General features: G+C 40.2%; 2 protein-coding genes across 3 annotated transcripts in view; both read right to left on the bottom strand.

Moving 5' to 3' along the window:
- LOC149250531 (Tetratricopeptide repeat (TPR)-like superfamily protein) overlaps window positions 1-17,355 on the bottom strand; it is a 201,941-nt gene that overhangs the window by 143,047 nt on the left and 41,539 nt on the right. For both annotated transcript variants that reach the window (XM_089459117.1, XM_089459118.1), the window contains exon 4: window positions 12,180-12,299. In XM_089459117.1, coding sequence (XP_089315243.1) covers window positions 12,180-12,299 — 120 coding nt within the window. The remainder of the gene's footprint in view (window positions 1-12,179; window positions 12,300-17,355) is intronic.
- On the bottom strand, window positions 16,367-16,993 carry LOC149250532 (uncharacterized). Its single transcript, XM_089457558.1, has 2 exons — window positions 16,781-16,993; window positions 16,367-16,435 (listed from the first exon to the last, which is right to left on the bottom strand). Exons 1-2 carry the CDS (start codon window positions 16,991-16,993, stop codon window positions 16,367-16,369), a joined length of 282 nt encoding a protein of 93 aa, XP_089313684.1.

Raw genomic sequence — 17,355 nt, 5'->3', positions numbered from 1 at the left:
AGTTCTGGTTGGCCCACATAAATCTGCATGAATGATCTCCAGAGGTTTTGATGTTGAGAACTCCTTAGTCTTGTGGCTGGTTCTAGTTTGCTTGCCATGTTGACATGGGCCACATACAGCTTGATCTGGTTTGAACATCTTTGGAATGTCCCTTACTGCATTAATTTTGCTAATATTGATCAAGTTATCAAAACTTGTATGCCCCAGTCGCTTGTGCCACAACCAACTTTCATCTGTTTGACTTAGATAACATTTATCTTCTTGAATTTTGTTCAAAATGTAGACGTTATCTGATGTTCTAACTCCTTTCGCCACAAGTTCTCCCGAGGAAGAGTTCCTTATTTCACAATCTTTAGTGCTAAAGACAACATTATGTCCTTGATCACAAATTTGGCTAACACTCAAGAGATTGTGTTTGAGCCCGTCTACTAGTAAAGCATTTTGAGCCTTTCCTTTTCCATTAATAAGGGTAACGGTTCCTTTTCCAGCAATTTTGGCAAATCCACTTCCAAAGGATACATTTCCTTCCTTTTTGTTTAATGAGACAAACTTCATTTTGTCACTTGTCATATGTCTAGAGCACCCACTAACCACAAACCAAAGATTTTCAACATTGTGAGCACATAGAGCTAGGCCACATTTATCCATATTGGGATTTTCATCTTTTACTTCTCTTCTTTTGAGGGGGCAATTTTGTTCACTATGTCCATTATCATTACATAATGAGCAAATTGGATCAAATTTGGCCAAAGGATCAAAAGAGTTGTAGGTCTTGATTTGTCCTTGCCCTTTGAGACTACATGGTTTGTTTGTTTGATCCTTCAATCTTGGTGCTTCATTCTTACGAGCCATGCAATGTTTAGCTTGATGACCAAAATTTTTACAATAATAACAATGCCCAAAAAAGATAGTTTGGTACTTGTTGTAATAGCCACGATTTGAATCAACATTCTTTCTTGGAGTTACTCTTTCTTCATTTTTTGGATTTGAGATGGGCCTTTGATGAGATGATTTTTCTTCTTTTGGATTGTTGGAAAGTATGTCAGCATAGCTTCTTGCATTATCCTTAGTACTTGATGATTCTCCTTTAAAACCAATCCCAGACTTGTCACTTTGAGATTTCTGAGTATTGAGAATGTGATCAAGTGTTTGAGAACTTTGCCAACTTCTTTTGATTTGTTCCAATTCTTTCCTGAGAGATACTATTTCAGCTTCACGTCTTTCACATATTTCTTCCTTTTCTTTTAGTTTATTGTTCATGATGTCCTCCCTTCTTTTAGCTTCCTCTTTTTCTATTTTAAGAGAGATGACCTTCTTTCGTAACTTCTCATTTTCTTCAATGGCACTTATTAGTAATTCATTTATATCTTCTTCGTTTTCTTGTCTTGGTTCATCATCTTCAGTGAATGCCATAAATAGTACTTCTTTGCTTCCAGCATAGTCATTTTCTTCATCTGATTCATCATTACTTCCTTTGTGATGAAAGATATCTTTGGATGATTTCTTTTTGATGACTACATATTCATCTTCATCAGACTCATCTTGTTTAGAGAGGAAATTCTTCTTAGTAAATCCTTTCTTTTTGTATATCCTCCTTTTTGAATCTTCCTCATCATCACTATCATGCTTATGAGGATATTTTGCAGCGTAATGACCTATTCTTCCACATTTGAAACAAATAAGAGGGTGCTTACCTTTTAGCGTCGATCCTTTATTTAGTCTTTGTACAAATTGCGCCAATTCGGATTCAGCATCGGAGTCATCACTGTTGGTATTCCATCCTTTCCTCTTTTTTTATTTTGAGGCCTTAAGTGTTGCAGCTTTGGAACTTAGGATTCCTTTTCTCATCTCATAAGCAATGAGGATTCCATGAAATTCATCCATCTTGAGAGTATCTAGGTCATTCATTTCTTCTATAGCACTTACTTTGGAGTCAAATCTATTTGGGAGATATATTAAGACCTTTTGAACAACAGTGCTTTCTTGAATCTTTTCTTCCAATCCTTTAAGAGAGTTGACTACTTCAGCTACTCGGAGGAAGTATGATGCAATATCTTCTTCATCATCCATTTTCAGACTTTCGAACTGCCTCCTATGAGTTTGAAGCTTTGCCTTCTTAACTTTGGAGTCCCCATCATATAAGCTAACCAGCTTATCCCATACTTCTTTGGTCAAGTCACAATTGAAGACTTTCGTAAACTCAGAATTAGTAATTCCACTAGTAATGGAATTTAGAGCTTTGGCATTTGCAATGTACGCTTTCCTTTCATCTTGATCAGTAGGAAGAGTGGGAGGAGCATTGTACCCATTCAAAACAGAGTTCCAAACTTCAAGTCCAAGAGACATTAAGTAGTAAGACATTCTCTTTTTCTAGAAACCAAAATTTGTACCATCGAACAAGGGAAGCCTTCCCATCATTTCTTGATTCTTCATTGTAACTAAGAATCCTTCTTCCAGCTGTTAGGCTGATTATGAAGAAGTTGGCTCTGATACCAATTGTTGGAAATACTGAGAAGGGGGTGAATCAGTATTTCTTTTCAATTTTTATTATTACTAGTTTAGATTCTTCATAATTTAATCAAAGAAATGATTTTATTAAATATAGAAAAGGATTGAATACAATAACTGATGAATCTTTCCAAGCACCAACTTGGACTTTGATGAGGCTCCGACCTCTAGGGCTTCGACCCTATCTTATCAAGGCACCAACCTTGAGTTTAGGAGCACCAACTCCAAGGACACCAATCCTATGTTTGCCAAGCACCAACTTGGACTTTCCAAGGCACCAACCCTGTCGATTCTGAGGCACCAACCCCAAGGACTCCAACCCTACAGCTTTACTTTGTCAAGGTATGTTTGGTTGTATTTCACTGCTCCAAAGCCTTCTTCTTTAAGCCCTGTCTATGTAACAAGTCGGGTCTGCACTTCTGAAGATTCATTATAGGTTCGAGCCTTTCAAAGATTAACCCAGTCAAACAATTTCTTTTCCCGCTCGATCATCGGCTTCCTTCTTTTCCCGCTCATCTTCAACTTTCTTCTTTTTCGCTCGATCTTCGACTTCCTTTCCTCTGTCCCTTCAAGTTCATGAGTTGTGAACTGTCTCTTCTTATCTGTGATAGATGCACGATTCACCCTCTTGAAGTGAAGCGTTTTAACTTGTTTTTATACGATTCTTGCCAATAACCAAAAGACACGTTCATTGGGAGGAGAGGTCGACTTATGAGGTCACATATTAAGAAAATATATCAAAGGGGCCTTTTTGTTAATATGCATCCAATTATATCATAGACTTGTTTATTTACAGAAATCACATAGGAGAGGCTATACCCACATGGAGGTCCCACATGCCACGCCATTCCTTTAATCCCCGCAATCGCAACTTTCATGAAAATCAGAGGTTTTACAAGTCATCCTTTGAAACTTGTGATTCAACAGATGCGATATTACATTAAGTTATGTTATAGTGGTGTAGTCGGGTCCGCAATAATATCACAATCGCAGTTTTTAATGTGACATCCTTTTATAACTTGCGATATGAAAGTTCATACAGCGAATGCGATATTGTATTAAGACATGTTATAATGGGCAGTCGGGTCCGCAATACATATCACAATCGGAGGTTTTATCATGACATTCCTTTAAGACTTGGGATAAGAAGGTTCTAATAGGCGAATGTGATATTACATTAGGGTTGTTACCATAAACTGATCAGGTCCGCATATTATATCGCAATCAGAGTTTTAATGCAACAAGTCTTCATAACTTGCGATGTGAAGGTTCCGACACGACGGATGCGATATTAATTAGGGCATGTTGTAATGGGACCATCGGGTCCGCAATGCTCCTCCAATATCGTTGTTTTCTTCCTTTCGACTCTTACTCTTGGCTTGGCTTTCCTGTGGCTTCTCGTTCCTGTGATTTCCGATGGCTACTCTTTGATGACTTCCGATAGCTCTTCTGATAGCTCTTCTTTTGACTTCTAATAGCTCTTCTTTGATGGCTCTTGTTCTTGACTTCCAATGGCTTCCCTGATGGCTTTCCTCCTTGGCTTCTTGCTCATGTTACTTGACAAATCTACTTCTCCTTGGCTTCACATCATCATTTACTATCCCAGAATATTGCCATATTAACATCAATGACAATCTAGATCAACAAACCCAAAAAAAAATTAACACTAATCAAAAGCCCTCAAAAAATCCTCGATAAGATAAGATAATTTTATTAATGTCAAACGAATGACCACAACGTTAATTTTCTTGAAACTCTACAACTACTTAGATGAATTACTGAAAACAAGGCAACTGAAAACTAAAACCAAATTTACTTTCACCAAGATACAGAGTTTCTTAACAATTTATAAGCAGCGGAAAATACTCAAGAGATTAAAAAAACATGCACACAAATTGACAAGCCTGTTTACCCAGGAAACCCAAAAGTGAAACCCTGCTTTCTTTGTTGCGATATTTTATTGATTGTTCTTGAGCAATTGGATCTATTACAAAGCAATTTGTCTATGAGAACACACTTGTTCTCTTGTTGAGTAGCCATGACTTGCCCTAAAAAATCCTTGATCCCTACTCCTATTTCCTTGCGCATTTGAGCCCCTATTTCCTTTCGCACTTGGGCCTATTTCCTAGCGCACTAGGCCCCTATTTCCTTGCACAAATCAGCTCCTATTTCCTAGCACAAATCTCCTAAATTTTTGCGCACTTGCTCCTCAAGAATGTGCACCTCACACACAAAGAATGATCTCACAAATTTGTGAATTATGTGCCTCTATCCTTCTCTTTATAGATAATATTCGAGCATGCAGACGACCCAATTCAATTTGGAAATTTAAGTTCTGATTGCAAGTTAATTGATAGTTCTATTAGTCCTCTCTCCAATCAAAACTTGGAGTCTTAACTCGTTCTCTCTCCAATCTACCCTGAAGACTAACGCATTCTAACTGAACTTGTAACTACCACCTCATCTTGTAGTCAAACTAAAGAAGACTCCACGTAATTGAAGCTCCAACGCTACGCATGCAAACTTGATGATTATTCCAATAAACTGGAAATAAATTCATCGTCACTAAAGTCTATCTCATGAGCTCACACTCATACTAGAGAAAGACAAACTCGTGGTCTTCACTAGCTAAGGCACAAGCTAAAAGACCTTCACTCCCTACATTTTCAACACTCCCTCTTAGCGAGGAAGGGATTTTGTACAACTCCCAACTTATCTCTGAAATAGACAAAACTACCTCTTGTCAATGCCTCGGTCAATATATTTGTTGTTTGCTCCTTTGTTGGAATTTACAGTAGCTTCACCATCCCTTTTTGCATAGAATCCTTGCGATGATGATACCTAATCTCGATATGCTTGGAGTGATCAGGAAACAATGGATTCTCAGAGAGCTTAATGCAACACTGATTGTCACAGTGTATCATCGTGGGCTCTAACCCTTGCCTAAAAAGTCCCACAAGCAATTTCCTCATCCAGATAACCTCACATGTTGCCAAAATGGCAACCATGTACTCGACCTCTGTTGAACTGAGTGCAACTGATTCCATCATGAACTGGTTGAATTGGTTCACTGCAAAACAAATATCAGGTCGTGTGTTGATTAAGTACATCAATGACCCGATGAGCTGCTTGTACAATGTAGCATCTACTCTCTCTACTCTGCTAGCATCCAACTTCCCCCAGCTTGTGACTAGAGGCATGGTCATGGTCCTGCAATCCTGCATATGAAACCTCTTGAGGATCTCTGAAGTGTACTTCCCCTACCCCAAGAAGATTTCCCCATCACCCTGCCATACCTCTAGCCTGAGGAAATAGTGCATAAGCCTTATATCCTTCATCTCAAACTCTCTTGCAAGGTCTGCCTTGCAATACTAGATCAATTTGTCTGCTCCGTTCAATATAAGATCATCAACATAGAGCATTAGAATGAGCGGAAGCCCTCCAACCTCTCATCATAGTCAAGGCCCTCAACTTGCAAGAAGCCCTTGTCCACAAACATGGCCTTGCACTTCTCCACACTCCCATCTGCTCCATGCTTCACCTTGTACACGCAGCATGAGCCTACTACTGATTTTCCCTCTAGTTGTGGCACAATCTACCAGACATTGTTATTCGTGATGGAGGAATATTCCTCCACCATGGTATCCCACCGCACCTCCTGAGAGGTTGCCTCCTCATAACAAGAAGGCTTTGTGTCCTACAACTCAGTCACTAGTGCCATATGTGCCATATATTCGGTGTACCTCTGTGGTTGCTTGCTATGCCTGAACATAGAGCTAGGAGTCTCAACTCGCTCTTGGGCCTCCTTAATCAGCCTCTCGACCCACTTGGCTCTCTCCCTCCCTATGTTGAGAGTCAATGATTGAGTGGCTGCTTCCACTCATCCAAGTCTCTCCTCCTCATCCTATGTTGACTCCTGGTCATCCTGCTATGCGGCCCTCTTGCCACCTGGCTGAGACTCAATCTGTGATCCTGGTTGAGGCTCTTGCTTGGGAGCGAGTAGCTCCTCCTCAGGTACTCCAACCTACTCTCACTCTAAGGACTCCCTTATAGGCTTATACACCCTGTACGCCTGAGATGTCTCACTGTAACCCATGAAAATTCCCTTTTCAGTTGTAGGTTCCAGCTTCTTCCTGCTCTCTTTGGACACATGGAAGTAAACTTTTGTCCCAAAGATGCGGAAGTGAGAAACATCAGGGTTCTTGCCTATGAAAGCCTCCTCTGGTTTAACTCATCCAAGCACTATGTTGGAGTCTTGATCTATAGAAATACTGCAATGTTGAATGCCTTTGCCCACAAGAAAATAGGCAGTCCCTAGTCATGCAACATGGCCTTGGCCGCTCCGATTATGTTGTGGTTCTTCCTCTCAGCCACCCCATTCTGCTGAGGGTTATGGGGTGTTGTAAGCTCTCCTAATTCCCTCCTTGGCACACACATCCCTGAAAGAATTGGAGACATATACCCCGCCATTATCACTCCTTGATGCTTTGATCTTCTTCCCAATCTAGTTTTCTACCAAGGCCTTAAACTCCATGAACTTGGAGAAGAACTCGTCCTTCTTCACAAATAAGTTCCATGTTTTCCAAGGATAATCATCTATGAAAGTGACATAGTACATGTGTCTCATAAGAGATGGAGAAGAGAAGGGCAAACATACGTTTGAATGTACCAACTCCAAAAGCCCTTTGGCTCTGCTATCTCGGCCCTAAAAAGATAACTTGGCATACTTGCCAAGTGTGCACCCCTTGCACACATCATGCTAATCAAACATGCACTGTGGTAGTCCTGTGGCTATCTGTTGAAGGATCTTCAGTGCCCCATGATGCAAGTGCCTCATGCGTCTGTGCCAAAGCTCCCCCACGTCTCTGCTCTGTGCACTTCTTACATTTTTTCTCAAGGTTGCACATGTCTCAACCTGCAACCTGTAGAGATTTTTCATCCTCATACCAATCTGCTTCACTGACCCAAAAGCTAAGTGCTTGAGGTGAGCCTTACCTCTACTGAAGATGACATCATAACCCTTCTCCTCTAGGGTGGCCACTAAAACAAGGTTCTTCTTTTGGCCTGGAACATAGAGGACGTCACTGAGATGGAGAGAGCTACCAGACTCCCTCTCAAAATTGACAATATCAACTCCATCGGTCATGTACTTGCCATCATCTCTTAGCTCAATGTGAAATTGCATGTACTCCTTCAACTGGCTTAAATACTCCTTGTTCCCGGTCATGTGGAAGAATGCTCCAGAATCAATGTACCATACACTGCTTCCTACTTAGCTTGCCATGCAAGCTATCAATGGGAAATCTTTCTCGAACTAAGAAGAAAACACATCTACCTCAACTAATGTAGCCATATGATCCTTGTTGGACCCCTACTTCCGATTGGGACACTTAATGGCATAGTGCCCGAACTTGTGGCAACGGAAGCATTTGATATTGCCTAGATCTTTCTTCTTCCTCTTGCCCTTCTAACTGGACTCATCCCTTAGTGCCCTTGCTTTTGTTGCATTTGCCTGCCAGGGCAAAGTTCTCCTCGTACTTTGTCTTCACTGATCTTCTAACTCTTGTCCCTCTCTAGATGTCTTCTTGGACACTATCACTCCATAGCCTTTCACAGTGGGGAATATTCTCTCTACCACTAACTGCATCCTGGAAATTCTCCCAAATGAAGTCCCAGTAACGCAAGACTCACAAGGTCACTGTCTGCTACAGTCTCACCCACTCCAGCTAGCTCATCTCAAACCTAGGTGAACTTGGAAAGGTACGTAATGATGAGCTCACCTTTGCTCATCCAGATAATTCTTACCTTGTCCTTAATTGCAAGCTTCTTGGCATCATTGGAACCCTGATACAGCTCCAAGATGACTTTCCACATCTCATATGCTTTCTTCTTCCCATGGCGATGAGGGACAATATGGTCTTTAACCCCCTCAAGAATGATCCTCCTGGCCTTGGTTTCATTCTTGTTATGTTGGATCAACTGTTGGGCATCTTTAGGTGGAACTATTTGATTCGCCACAAATTTTAGCACCTCGTTACCTTCCAACACCACTGAGATTCGCTCCTTCCATGAGCAGAAGTTAGACGCTCCCTCTAAACAGTGAAGTGCCTTCAGTCCTTGGAAAGACATCCTACTATTCAAAAATTGCTCTTCAAAACTCTAGCGCAAGCCCTCTGCTTGAACTGTGCTCTTCACTAACTGATCAACTTGGTGTTGGTCTTTATGCTAAACTTTCCTCTGATATCATGTAAATTTTCTTGAAACTCTGCAACTACTTAGATAAATTACTGAAAACAAGGCAACTAAAAACTGAAACCAAATTTACTTTCACCAAGATATAGAGTTTCTTAGCAATTTATAAGCAACAGAAAATACTCGAGAGATTAAAAAAAACATGCACACAAATTGACACGCTTGTTTACCAGCAAACCCAAAAGTGAAACCCTGCTTTCTTTGTTGTGATATTTTATTGATTGTTCTTGAGCAATTGGATCTATTACAAAGCAATTTGTCTATGAGAACACACTTGTTCTCTTGCTAAGTAGCCTTGACTTGTCCTAAAGAATCCTTAATCCCTGCTCCTATTTCCTTATGCATTTCAACCCCTATTTCCTTACGCACTTGGGTCTATTTCCTAGCACACTAGGCCTCCTATTTCCTAGCGCACTTGGCCCCTGTTTCTTTTCACACATTTGCTCCTATTTCCTAGCGCAAATCTCCTAAATTTGTGCACACTTGCTCCTCGAGAATGTGCACCTCACACACAAAGAATCATCTCACAAACTTGTGAATTATGTGCCTTTGTCCTTCTCTTTATAGATAAAATTAGAGTATGCAAGAAGTTCGAGTTCTTATTGTGAGTTAACTGAGAGTTCTACTTGTCCTCTCTCCAATCACCACTTGGAGTCTTAACTCGTTCTCTCTCCAATCAACACTGAAGACTAACTTGTTCTAACTGAACTTATAACTGCCACCTCATCCTGTAGTCAAACTAAAGAAGACTCCATGTAACTGAAGTTCCAACACTGTGCATGCAAACTTGATGATTATTCTAGCAAACTGGAAATAAAATCATTGTAACCGAAGTCTATCTCATGAGCTCGCACTCATGCTAGAGAAAGACAAACTCATGGTCTTCACTGGCTAAGGCACAAGCCAGAAGTCCTTCACTCGCTACATTTTCAACACACAAAAGTAGGTCAATGGGACTAAAGGATACATCCAATACAAGTACAATGTGGGAGTTCAAACGCAACTCCTAAAAATTGCCAAAGCTAAATCTAGGGTAAAATGAAGTAAAGAAGGATAGAACAATAAGACAGCCTCGTAAACATGTATATAACCGAAACAAAGGCCCCAGTGATGTAGTAGAAGACTAAAGTGAATAAGACCAAGGCTAGAGGTCGATGATGTCAAGAATGCCAGAGTTTAGTAGCCGATAGTGAGGGGGGCAACAATGGAGCTAGCTTCCTATCGGAGTCCTATGGATCCAATGAGGTGTCTAGCTGCACAATCCTAGGGGGGATGTAGGAGCAAAGGATACTCATAGCATCTGAGGCTAAAGGAAAGTAGCTCTGGATAAGTCTCTAGTTGCTTTGTTGGGGTTGGGGAAGAGTTCGTTCGAGGGGCACCCTACTCGAGAACCATCTGGAACTAATCCCTCTAACGCTCCGAGTGTGAGTGAACTGATGTGTTGTTCGACACCTCCGCAACGATCTCAAGGACACTGGTTGGCCTCCCAAAGGGTAGGAGGGGGGGGCAAGGGGGGACTAAGGGGAGACCCAAGCTCTCCATGTTCTACTATCTGAAATACTCATCTCGTCACTTGTTGCTCTGATCAACCGGATCAATCTGAAAGTATGATGTGATCATCTCTAAGGGAAGTGAGGTATGTAGGATCTAAGATCTGTGTCTACATATCTCCTTGGTGAAGAAGGCAGCCTATCTCTAGTCAAGATATGGAAAGAATGTAGAGTGGGATCCTCTTGAATCTCTATAGAAGCATTGGTAGTACCCTTTGATCTCGTAGTATAGGGGGTACCTAAAAATGAGGTGTCGCTCTGTCTCTAGCTCCTGAGGGTGACACACCTAGCAAATCATGTCATATCTTACCATACAAGTAGGTTACAAAGTGTTTAACCTGAACTTAAGGGGAGGGATATATTTCTAATGTATAGAACTAGGAAAATACTTTAATAGTTTGGAGAAGCAAACGCCATGTCGCTTGTGTTAAGGTAATGTTCAAGGTGGGAATGTTAAGCAAAGTCATTGAAGGGGACTCCAAAATCTTAATCGACAACCTAAACTCAATATTTAGAAGAATCCAAAGGGCAATAAAAAGTAATTTTGTAAAGGCAAGAGAATTGGATGAAACTGTTGGTGCATATCATCTTTAATCATTCAATGAGATCAATTAAAGTGTAATAAGATAACAGATTGTTAATTTTACAATCAGGCCATTATGAGGCACTAGTCAAAGCGGTCACAATCTCCATTGTGACCAAATTGAAAAGGCACCTTCAAGTGTGAAATGTCCATGAGATTGAAAAAACTACACAAGAAGTTGGAAGTAAGACACAAAAGGAAAAGAATGCATAGTAATTTGATGAGAGCGGGGATTGGTGATAGGAAACAAATGGGAGTTGATTTAAAATACAAAACCCAAAGACCAGACTAGGGAACATCACTATAGGAGATTGCATCTGGTAGATTCATCCTTTTGTTGAAGGAGTCCAACAAAACCAACTCCCATAAAAGGAAACCCACCGAACCAATAAATACAGAAAGTCAACCCACAAGGTCAAATTGGGGATGGATGAAGTCTGCAAAAGTGTTAAATGGAGAAACTAACAAAATTAAGTTGCGAGCAAACAAGTTGTATATAATATATTGTATTTGAGAAACATGCAATTTTGAATTACAGGGTAGAAAAGATAGATTCATGGAGTGAAAGAAGAAAGAGTTAGCAGTCACAAGGATGGGTGAAGGGCAACGTTGATCCACAAGTGTACACAACAGAAAAATAGATTCAATGATTCATGTATAACCATGAAAATGGATTTTACATATTAGAAAAGGAAAAGGCAAAATGAGTATAAAACAAGGATGATGCAACGCCTTGGGGAATATTTGCAAACTACCTTTAATATGAAACTCCACTATAAAAATATGTCGCAGGGCGTAGAACAGTCAACAATAGTGTGTTTTGTTAAGGCACTCTGTGGTGTAAAGGTCACCAGTTCGAAATTCCATGGACAAAAATCCAGCCGTGCTAAGGGCTGGTGTAGCCCAGGCCGGGTGCGATCCCTAGGTGATTTTGATAGCTTACATGCCCCCGGGTCACGACTACTCAAGCCACAAGTTAGGCATGCCAGTCATCTCAGGACTCACATAACCTAGCAAACAAACAAACAAAAAGCCACTCCACTATAAAAGTAATGCATACCTCTGCACCTTTTTCTTAACAAGATGGAAGATTTAATTACTTCCAAGAACAGTAATAGATAGTTTTTCAGACTGGCATGAATATACAGACTTGCCACTTCTAGACTGTGGAACTAAAGAGCTTGAAACATTTTTCTTGGTTTGATAAGAGAACCCAATATATATTCTACAAAATTTGAGGTACTCGTCTTTTGCATGGAGACATAACATATAAAAATAATACATACCTCTGCACTTACTACAAGAGGGTCCTGTATAATAGCCTCGAACAGATTTTGAGCTTTCAAATATTCTCCCGCTTGCAAGTGCAAAAGAGCTTCCTGATATGTTTGTGTCAAACGGAATTCCTGCCACAAAGAACATCAAACCATGATTATTATTAGTTAGAAATTTTAATCATTGGTAACCTGTAAACATCCCCATAGAAAATAACAGAGAAGGGAAACGATTCAAAAGCAATATACAGTTTATAATGCCTTGTAAGAAGTGATAATATTTCTGACATTCTGAATCCTTTGTAGCACAGCTACATGTACCCAGGGGTCTGATTCTTCAAACATGTGCAGGGTATCATACCCAAATAACAGAAACGCAACCAAGCACATACATTGTCATAGCCCATCACACCCTGCAACAACTTTCTGTACCCCGCTGTACCCAAGGTGTGGAGACGTATCCCAATTTCAAGTACACCAAACCAATTTCAGCATGGAAGAAACACTTCTTTAAATTAAAAAGTCCCAATAAGACTGCATTTATTGTGGAGCCAGCAAGAAACTCTAAAAAATAACAATTTCCTTCTCTTTTAACCCAAAAAACCATGGTTTCATGTTCACTTTTGCACTTTTGCACTTTCAGTTTGGTTATGTGAACTCAGAAGAGACCAACAGAGAAAAAGAGATGAAACAAGCATTGTTCACTGCAGCAGGAAATTGGTGTCCAGAATTTCAGCGTTCAACACTCCTCATTATTTTCAGCGTTCCTCACTTCCGGAATCCCCATATGCAGATTTTTCTGTTTATCATTTCCACACTATATAAATAAAAGTTTGATTGACCACATTTGGCATCTCACTCATCACATCAATTCAATCACAAGGAGATTCATCCACACGTCCGAAGGAGAAATGAGGAAGAATATTTCTGCATTGACCAGATCTCTTATCTTCTGTTTGACCAGCGTTGACTTGGGATTATTTGCTTCTAACTGGACAAGATTTTGACTGGTTTTGGAGGCCAAGATCTTCCGTAGTTCGTTGACTGAGGTTGACCAAAAGTTCAGTTCCTATTCTGGCTCTTTGATCGAAAAAGGTACTTAAAAGTGTTGTACCATGTACTTTTTCTAATATTAAAATCACTTCTTGTTAAAATTGGCAAATAGGGCCAAACTCCACATGGGTCATCTTATTTATCCTCAACAGTCACGTCTATTCATCCTCAACGTTTGCTATAAATACATGATGCCTCGTCCTCATTTGGACACACTCATCTTCACAAATCTCTCTCTCCTCATTGATTGGGTATGCATTTCTGGGCAGCATCTCTCTCCACATGTGCGAAGAAAAGGAGGATGAATTTTCTGTTTTGGGCATTGACTGCATTGACCAAATTTCTAGGACAGTTTGACCAAGCATTCACCAGCAGTGTTGACCTCTTTGACTCAGATTTTTGGTGGAGAATTTCTGTCCCAGCAGGCTGCATTTTTGGGCACAGAATCAAGGCATTCCGTTGACATTGACCAGCGTTGACTGCAGCTAGGGCTGACTGCAAGTTGACTGTTTGACCAGATTTTGACTGGGCTGATTTCGGACTGTTTTCAGGGCTAATTCATCTTATTGTTTGGAGGCCGAAGTTGACTGAAGTTGACCAAATTGTTGAGGGTCAAATCTGCCCTATTGACCAACGCAAAGTTTTAAAACTCTGACTCGGTATCGACTTGGCCGGTTTGATTTCAATGACTCGGTGGTTGTAAAAAATACACTAAATATTTATTTTTTTATAAAAAAAAACATAATTTTAAAGATTTCCATTCAAGTTTCCAAACACGAAGCTTTAGAATATAGATAGATGACAACATATGATCAAAGTAGGCGCTTGAATATATCCATTATATCAAAATGACACCCAATGCACTGTCCAATAAATACATGATGATGATATAGAGATCAAAACAAAAACACATAACCAAGGTGGCTAGAAATGGCCTCTACAATAAAAGTAAATTGTGAAACATCACTAGTCACCACTGACCAGTACTACTGCCTACTGCTAGAGGAGCCAACATCATCTGGCTCAACCTCTAAATCAGAGTCAAATAGGGAAGCCCATGGCTCTGCTCATCATCATCTCCAACTGCAACTGTAGAAGTGGTAGCGCTAGCAAGTTGTGCAGCTGGTGGTTGCTGAGATAGACGAGATATGCGCTTCCGTCGTGGCTGAGCAGAGGAAGCACCTGCAACTGGAGGACTTGGCGCTGGCACTGAGGCTGGTACAAGTGGATCTGCATTCAACTGAACATTATGTTCGAGTGATGCCACCGTCTGTAAATCCAAATCAAGTTCCTCATCAGAATCAAACTCTATTAGATGACTCTCCACTACCCAATCTAATGTTGGATCAATATCTTCCAACACAATGGGATCTGAATCAGGTCTTTTGTTCAGCAATTGGTTGCGTCTGAGCCGGAGGTTGTACTAGACATAGACTAGATCATTTAAGCGGTTTTGATCCAAACGATTTCTCTTCTTCGTGTGAATCCTCTCAAAAACAGACCAATTACGCTCACACCAAGTAGCACTGCAAGTTTGACTCAAAATACGAATTGCAAACTTCTGCAATTGAGGACAATGGCTACCAAAAGCCTCCCACTATTGCAATGTTCCACCAAGACTCCGGGACGGGGAGACGTGGGTGCGGGGAGACGCACAAGGGGGACGTGTGGGAGTACCCTCAAATTTTAGGGAAATTTAGGGGGGACGGGGGACGTCGGCGTATATATATTTTTTTCCTTTTTAATATATATATATCAAATTCATATTCAATAATGAAAGCATAAATACAATGATACATACATTGAATTAAATAATGAAATACAATGATCCATACTCATCATCCTTACTAATACATACATGATTCATCCATAGATCACAAGATTCAATAATGAAATACTCCAATTCATATTCATTATTCATTATTCTCCATTCTAGAATCTACATTGATTTAAAAACTAAATTCATCATTCATCATTCTAGATTATAAATTGATTTAAAATTAGAATTCATCATTCATCATTCTAGAATCTAATTAGTACTAAAAAAATAGACTATAATAGATACTGAAATCTGAACACTGGAATAGTAAATTGATATAACTAAAACTCAAAAACAGTGGAGTGATGAGTCTAAAAGTCACTCTAAATTACAAAGAGGGCTTGGTGCTCTTGATTAAATACTAATTCCATACCCTTGTACATGACAAAATGTAATGGAAACATTGCAATCCATCGAATCCTGAATTCCTGAAAAACTATTAAGTCTGCTGGATTTTGAGTGAGATCTAAAATTCTACTTTCTCCATATGAAATCCAATGAGGTCGGAACCACTCTCAAACATCCTGAGTCATTTCATGGTAATGTTAAAAATTTAAGTAAAAGGATGAAAATGAAAGATAAAGGAGAAATATGGTCAAATACTAGGTTTTCCCTGTCATAAATCATTGTTTAAAAGCAAATTTAACAGGGGGCGCATAGCCCATATTGAGGGTAGACGCCCAGGAGTCCCCCTTTTAGGGAGTCGTGTCCCCCACACTGGGGAAACGTCCCCCCTGCGTCTCCCCGCGTCTCCCCAAAAGGGGGATGTGGGGAAATGTTTCCCCAGACGTCCCCCCGTCCCGGATGCGTGGGGTGCGAGGGGTGCGCGCACCCGACCCTGGGAGACGCGTCCCCGTGGAACACTGCACTATTGTGCTGCAAAAAACATAGGAGTGAAATGAGTTAGCTCAACAAATTACAAATTATATCCAACTTTCAAATTATAAACGATTTAACAAAATAAGTATTAAGAATTTGAAAATTGAATTTTTTGTTTACCTAGCTCATCTGCTTCCCTTGCAATCTTTGCTAAGTTCTTCCCAAAGGTACCTGTAGCTTTGCTGAAGGTTGTGACCTGTCGGTGTATCTCCAGCTGATCACACTCCAGTGGGATCATGTGATCAATGCAGTCAATCGATCCATCTCTAACCTCCCCACTCAAAGCGCCTACCGCCAAAGCTTTATAATGATACCATGGGTTCAAAAAATACGCAGTTGCATGTATAGGGCAATGGAATTGATTGTTCCATCTTTCATCAATGATTGCCCAAATGGGCCCATACTTAGCCACTTTATCCTTGTATGCCCTCTTTATTTGATCCTTTGCTTAGTTCATGGCATCATAAATGAAGCCCATAGTCAATCTTTCCCCATCCACCAACCATAACACCTTAACCAGTGGCTCAGCAACCTTCACAATCTCTGTTGCCTTTCTCCAAAATATTTCTTCATTAACTTTCTTTTTCAATTCTTTGCCTTCCTGTTTGAGAGACCACTGGCTTTGATTCCATTCATCACTGGAAAATATCTTTTGCAAGTTTCTATGTTGTGAAAGCCTAGATTGCAATGTCAAAAAATGAGCAGCAAATCTAGTGATGGCAGGCCTAATAATATCCCTGCCCCATGTGTGTCTCCTCATAAGACTCAAAATCCATGAATGATTGTAGATAAATTTTGTTATGCTTTTGGCATGATCTACAGTGTTTTTGCCCCAATCTAATTTGCCAATATCGTCAAGCATGAGGTCTATGCAATGTGCAACACATGTGGTCCAAAATATGGTTTTGTGTTTTTCCTCTAACAATTTACTAGCAAGAACATAGTTAGAGGCATTATCTGTGATGACTTGAACAACATTAGCCACCCCCACCTCCTCAACAACCTCATCCAATCGCTGAAACAACAATTGTCCATCTTTCACCCTATCAGAGGCATCAACTGATTTTAGAAACATGGTTCCCTGTGGGCAAAAGATAGGAAAGTTTATGATGGTACAGTTCCTTTGATCAATCCATCCATCTGACATGATGGTACATCCTATTCTTGCCCATGAATCTTTGAAATCTTTCAAATACTCATTAATGGAGGAAATTTCTTTCTGCAAACTATACCCCCTTATCTCATGCATAGTAGGGCCTTTGAAGCCTTTTCCAACAACAAATATGGCATCAAACATAAGCTCATAATATGGTGAACGGGAAGCATTGAAGGGGATATTAGCATCATACCACCATCTACATCTGTAATCACAAGCAGTCTCCCTCAATTCTTTCTTCCAATGGTTATCTAAACTGGGCTGCAAAGTTCTACTAGTTT

Source organism: Pinus tabuliformis, chromosome 7 (assembly GCF_031772625.1).
Source record: "Pinus tabuliformis cultivar Carrire ecotype Pingquan chromosome 7, CPIR1, whole genome shotgun sequence".
Lineage (NCBI taxonomy): Eukaryota > Viridiplantae > Streptophyta > Pinopsida > Pinales > Pinaceae > Pinus > Pinus tabuliformis.
The sequence above is the reverse complement of the archived record's forward strand: the minus strand, read 5'-3'. Positions and strand labels throughout refer to the sequence as shown.

Coding starts and splice junctions, on each gene's coding strand:
- LOC149250532 (XM_089457558.1), bottom strand. CDS start 16,993: ATGTTTCTAAAATCAGTTGATGCCTCTGATAGGGTGAAAGATGGACAA. Junction 16,436..16,780: donor TTGCACATTGCATAGACCTC/ATGCTTGACGAT, acceptor GCTGAGCCACTG/GTTAAGGTGTTATGGTTGGT.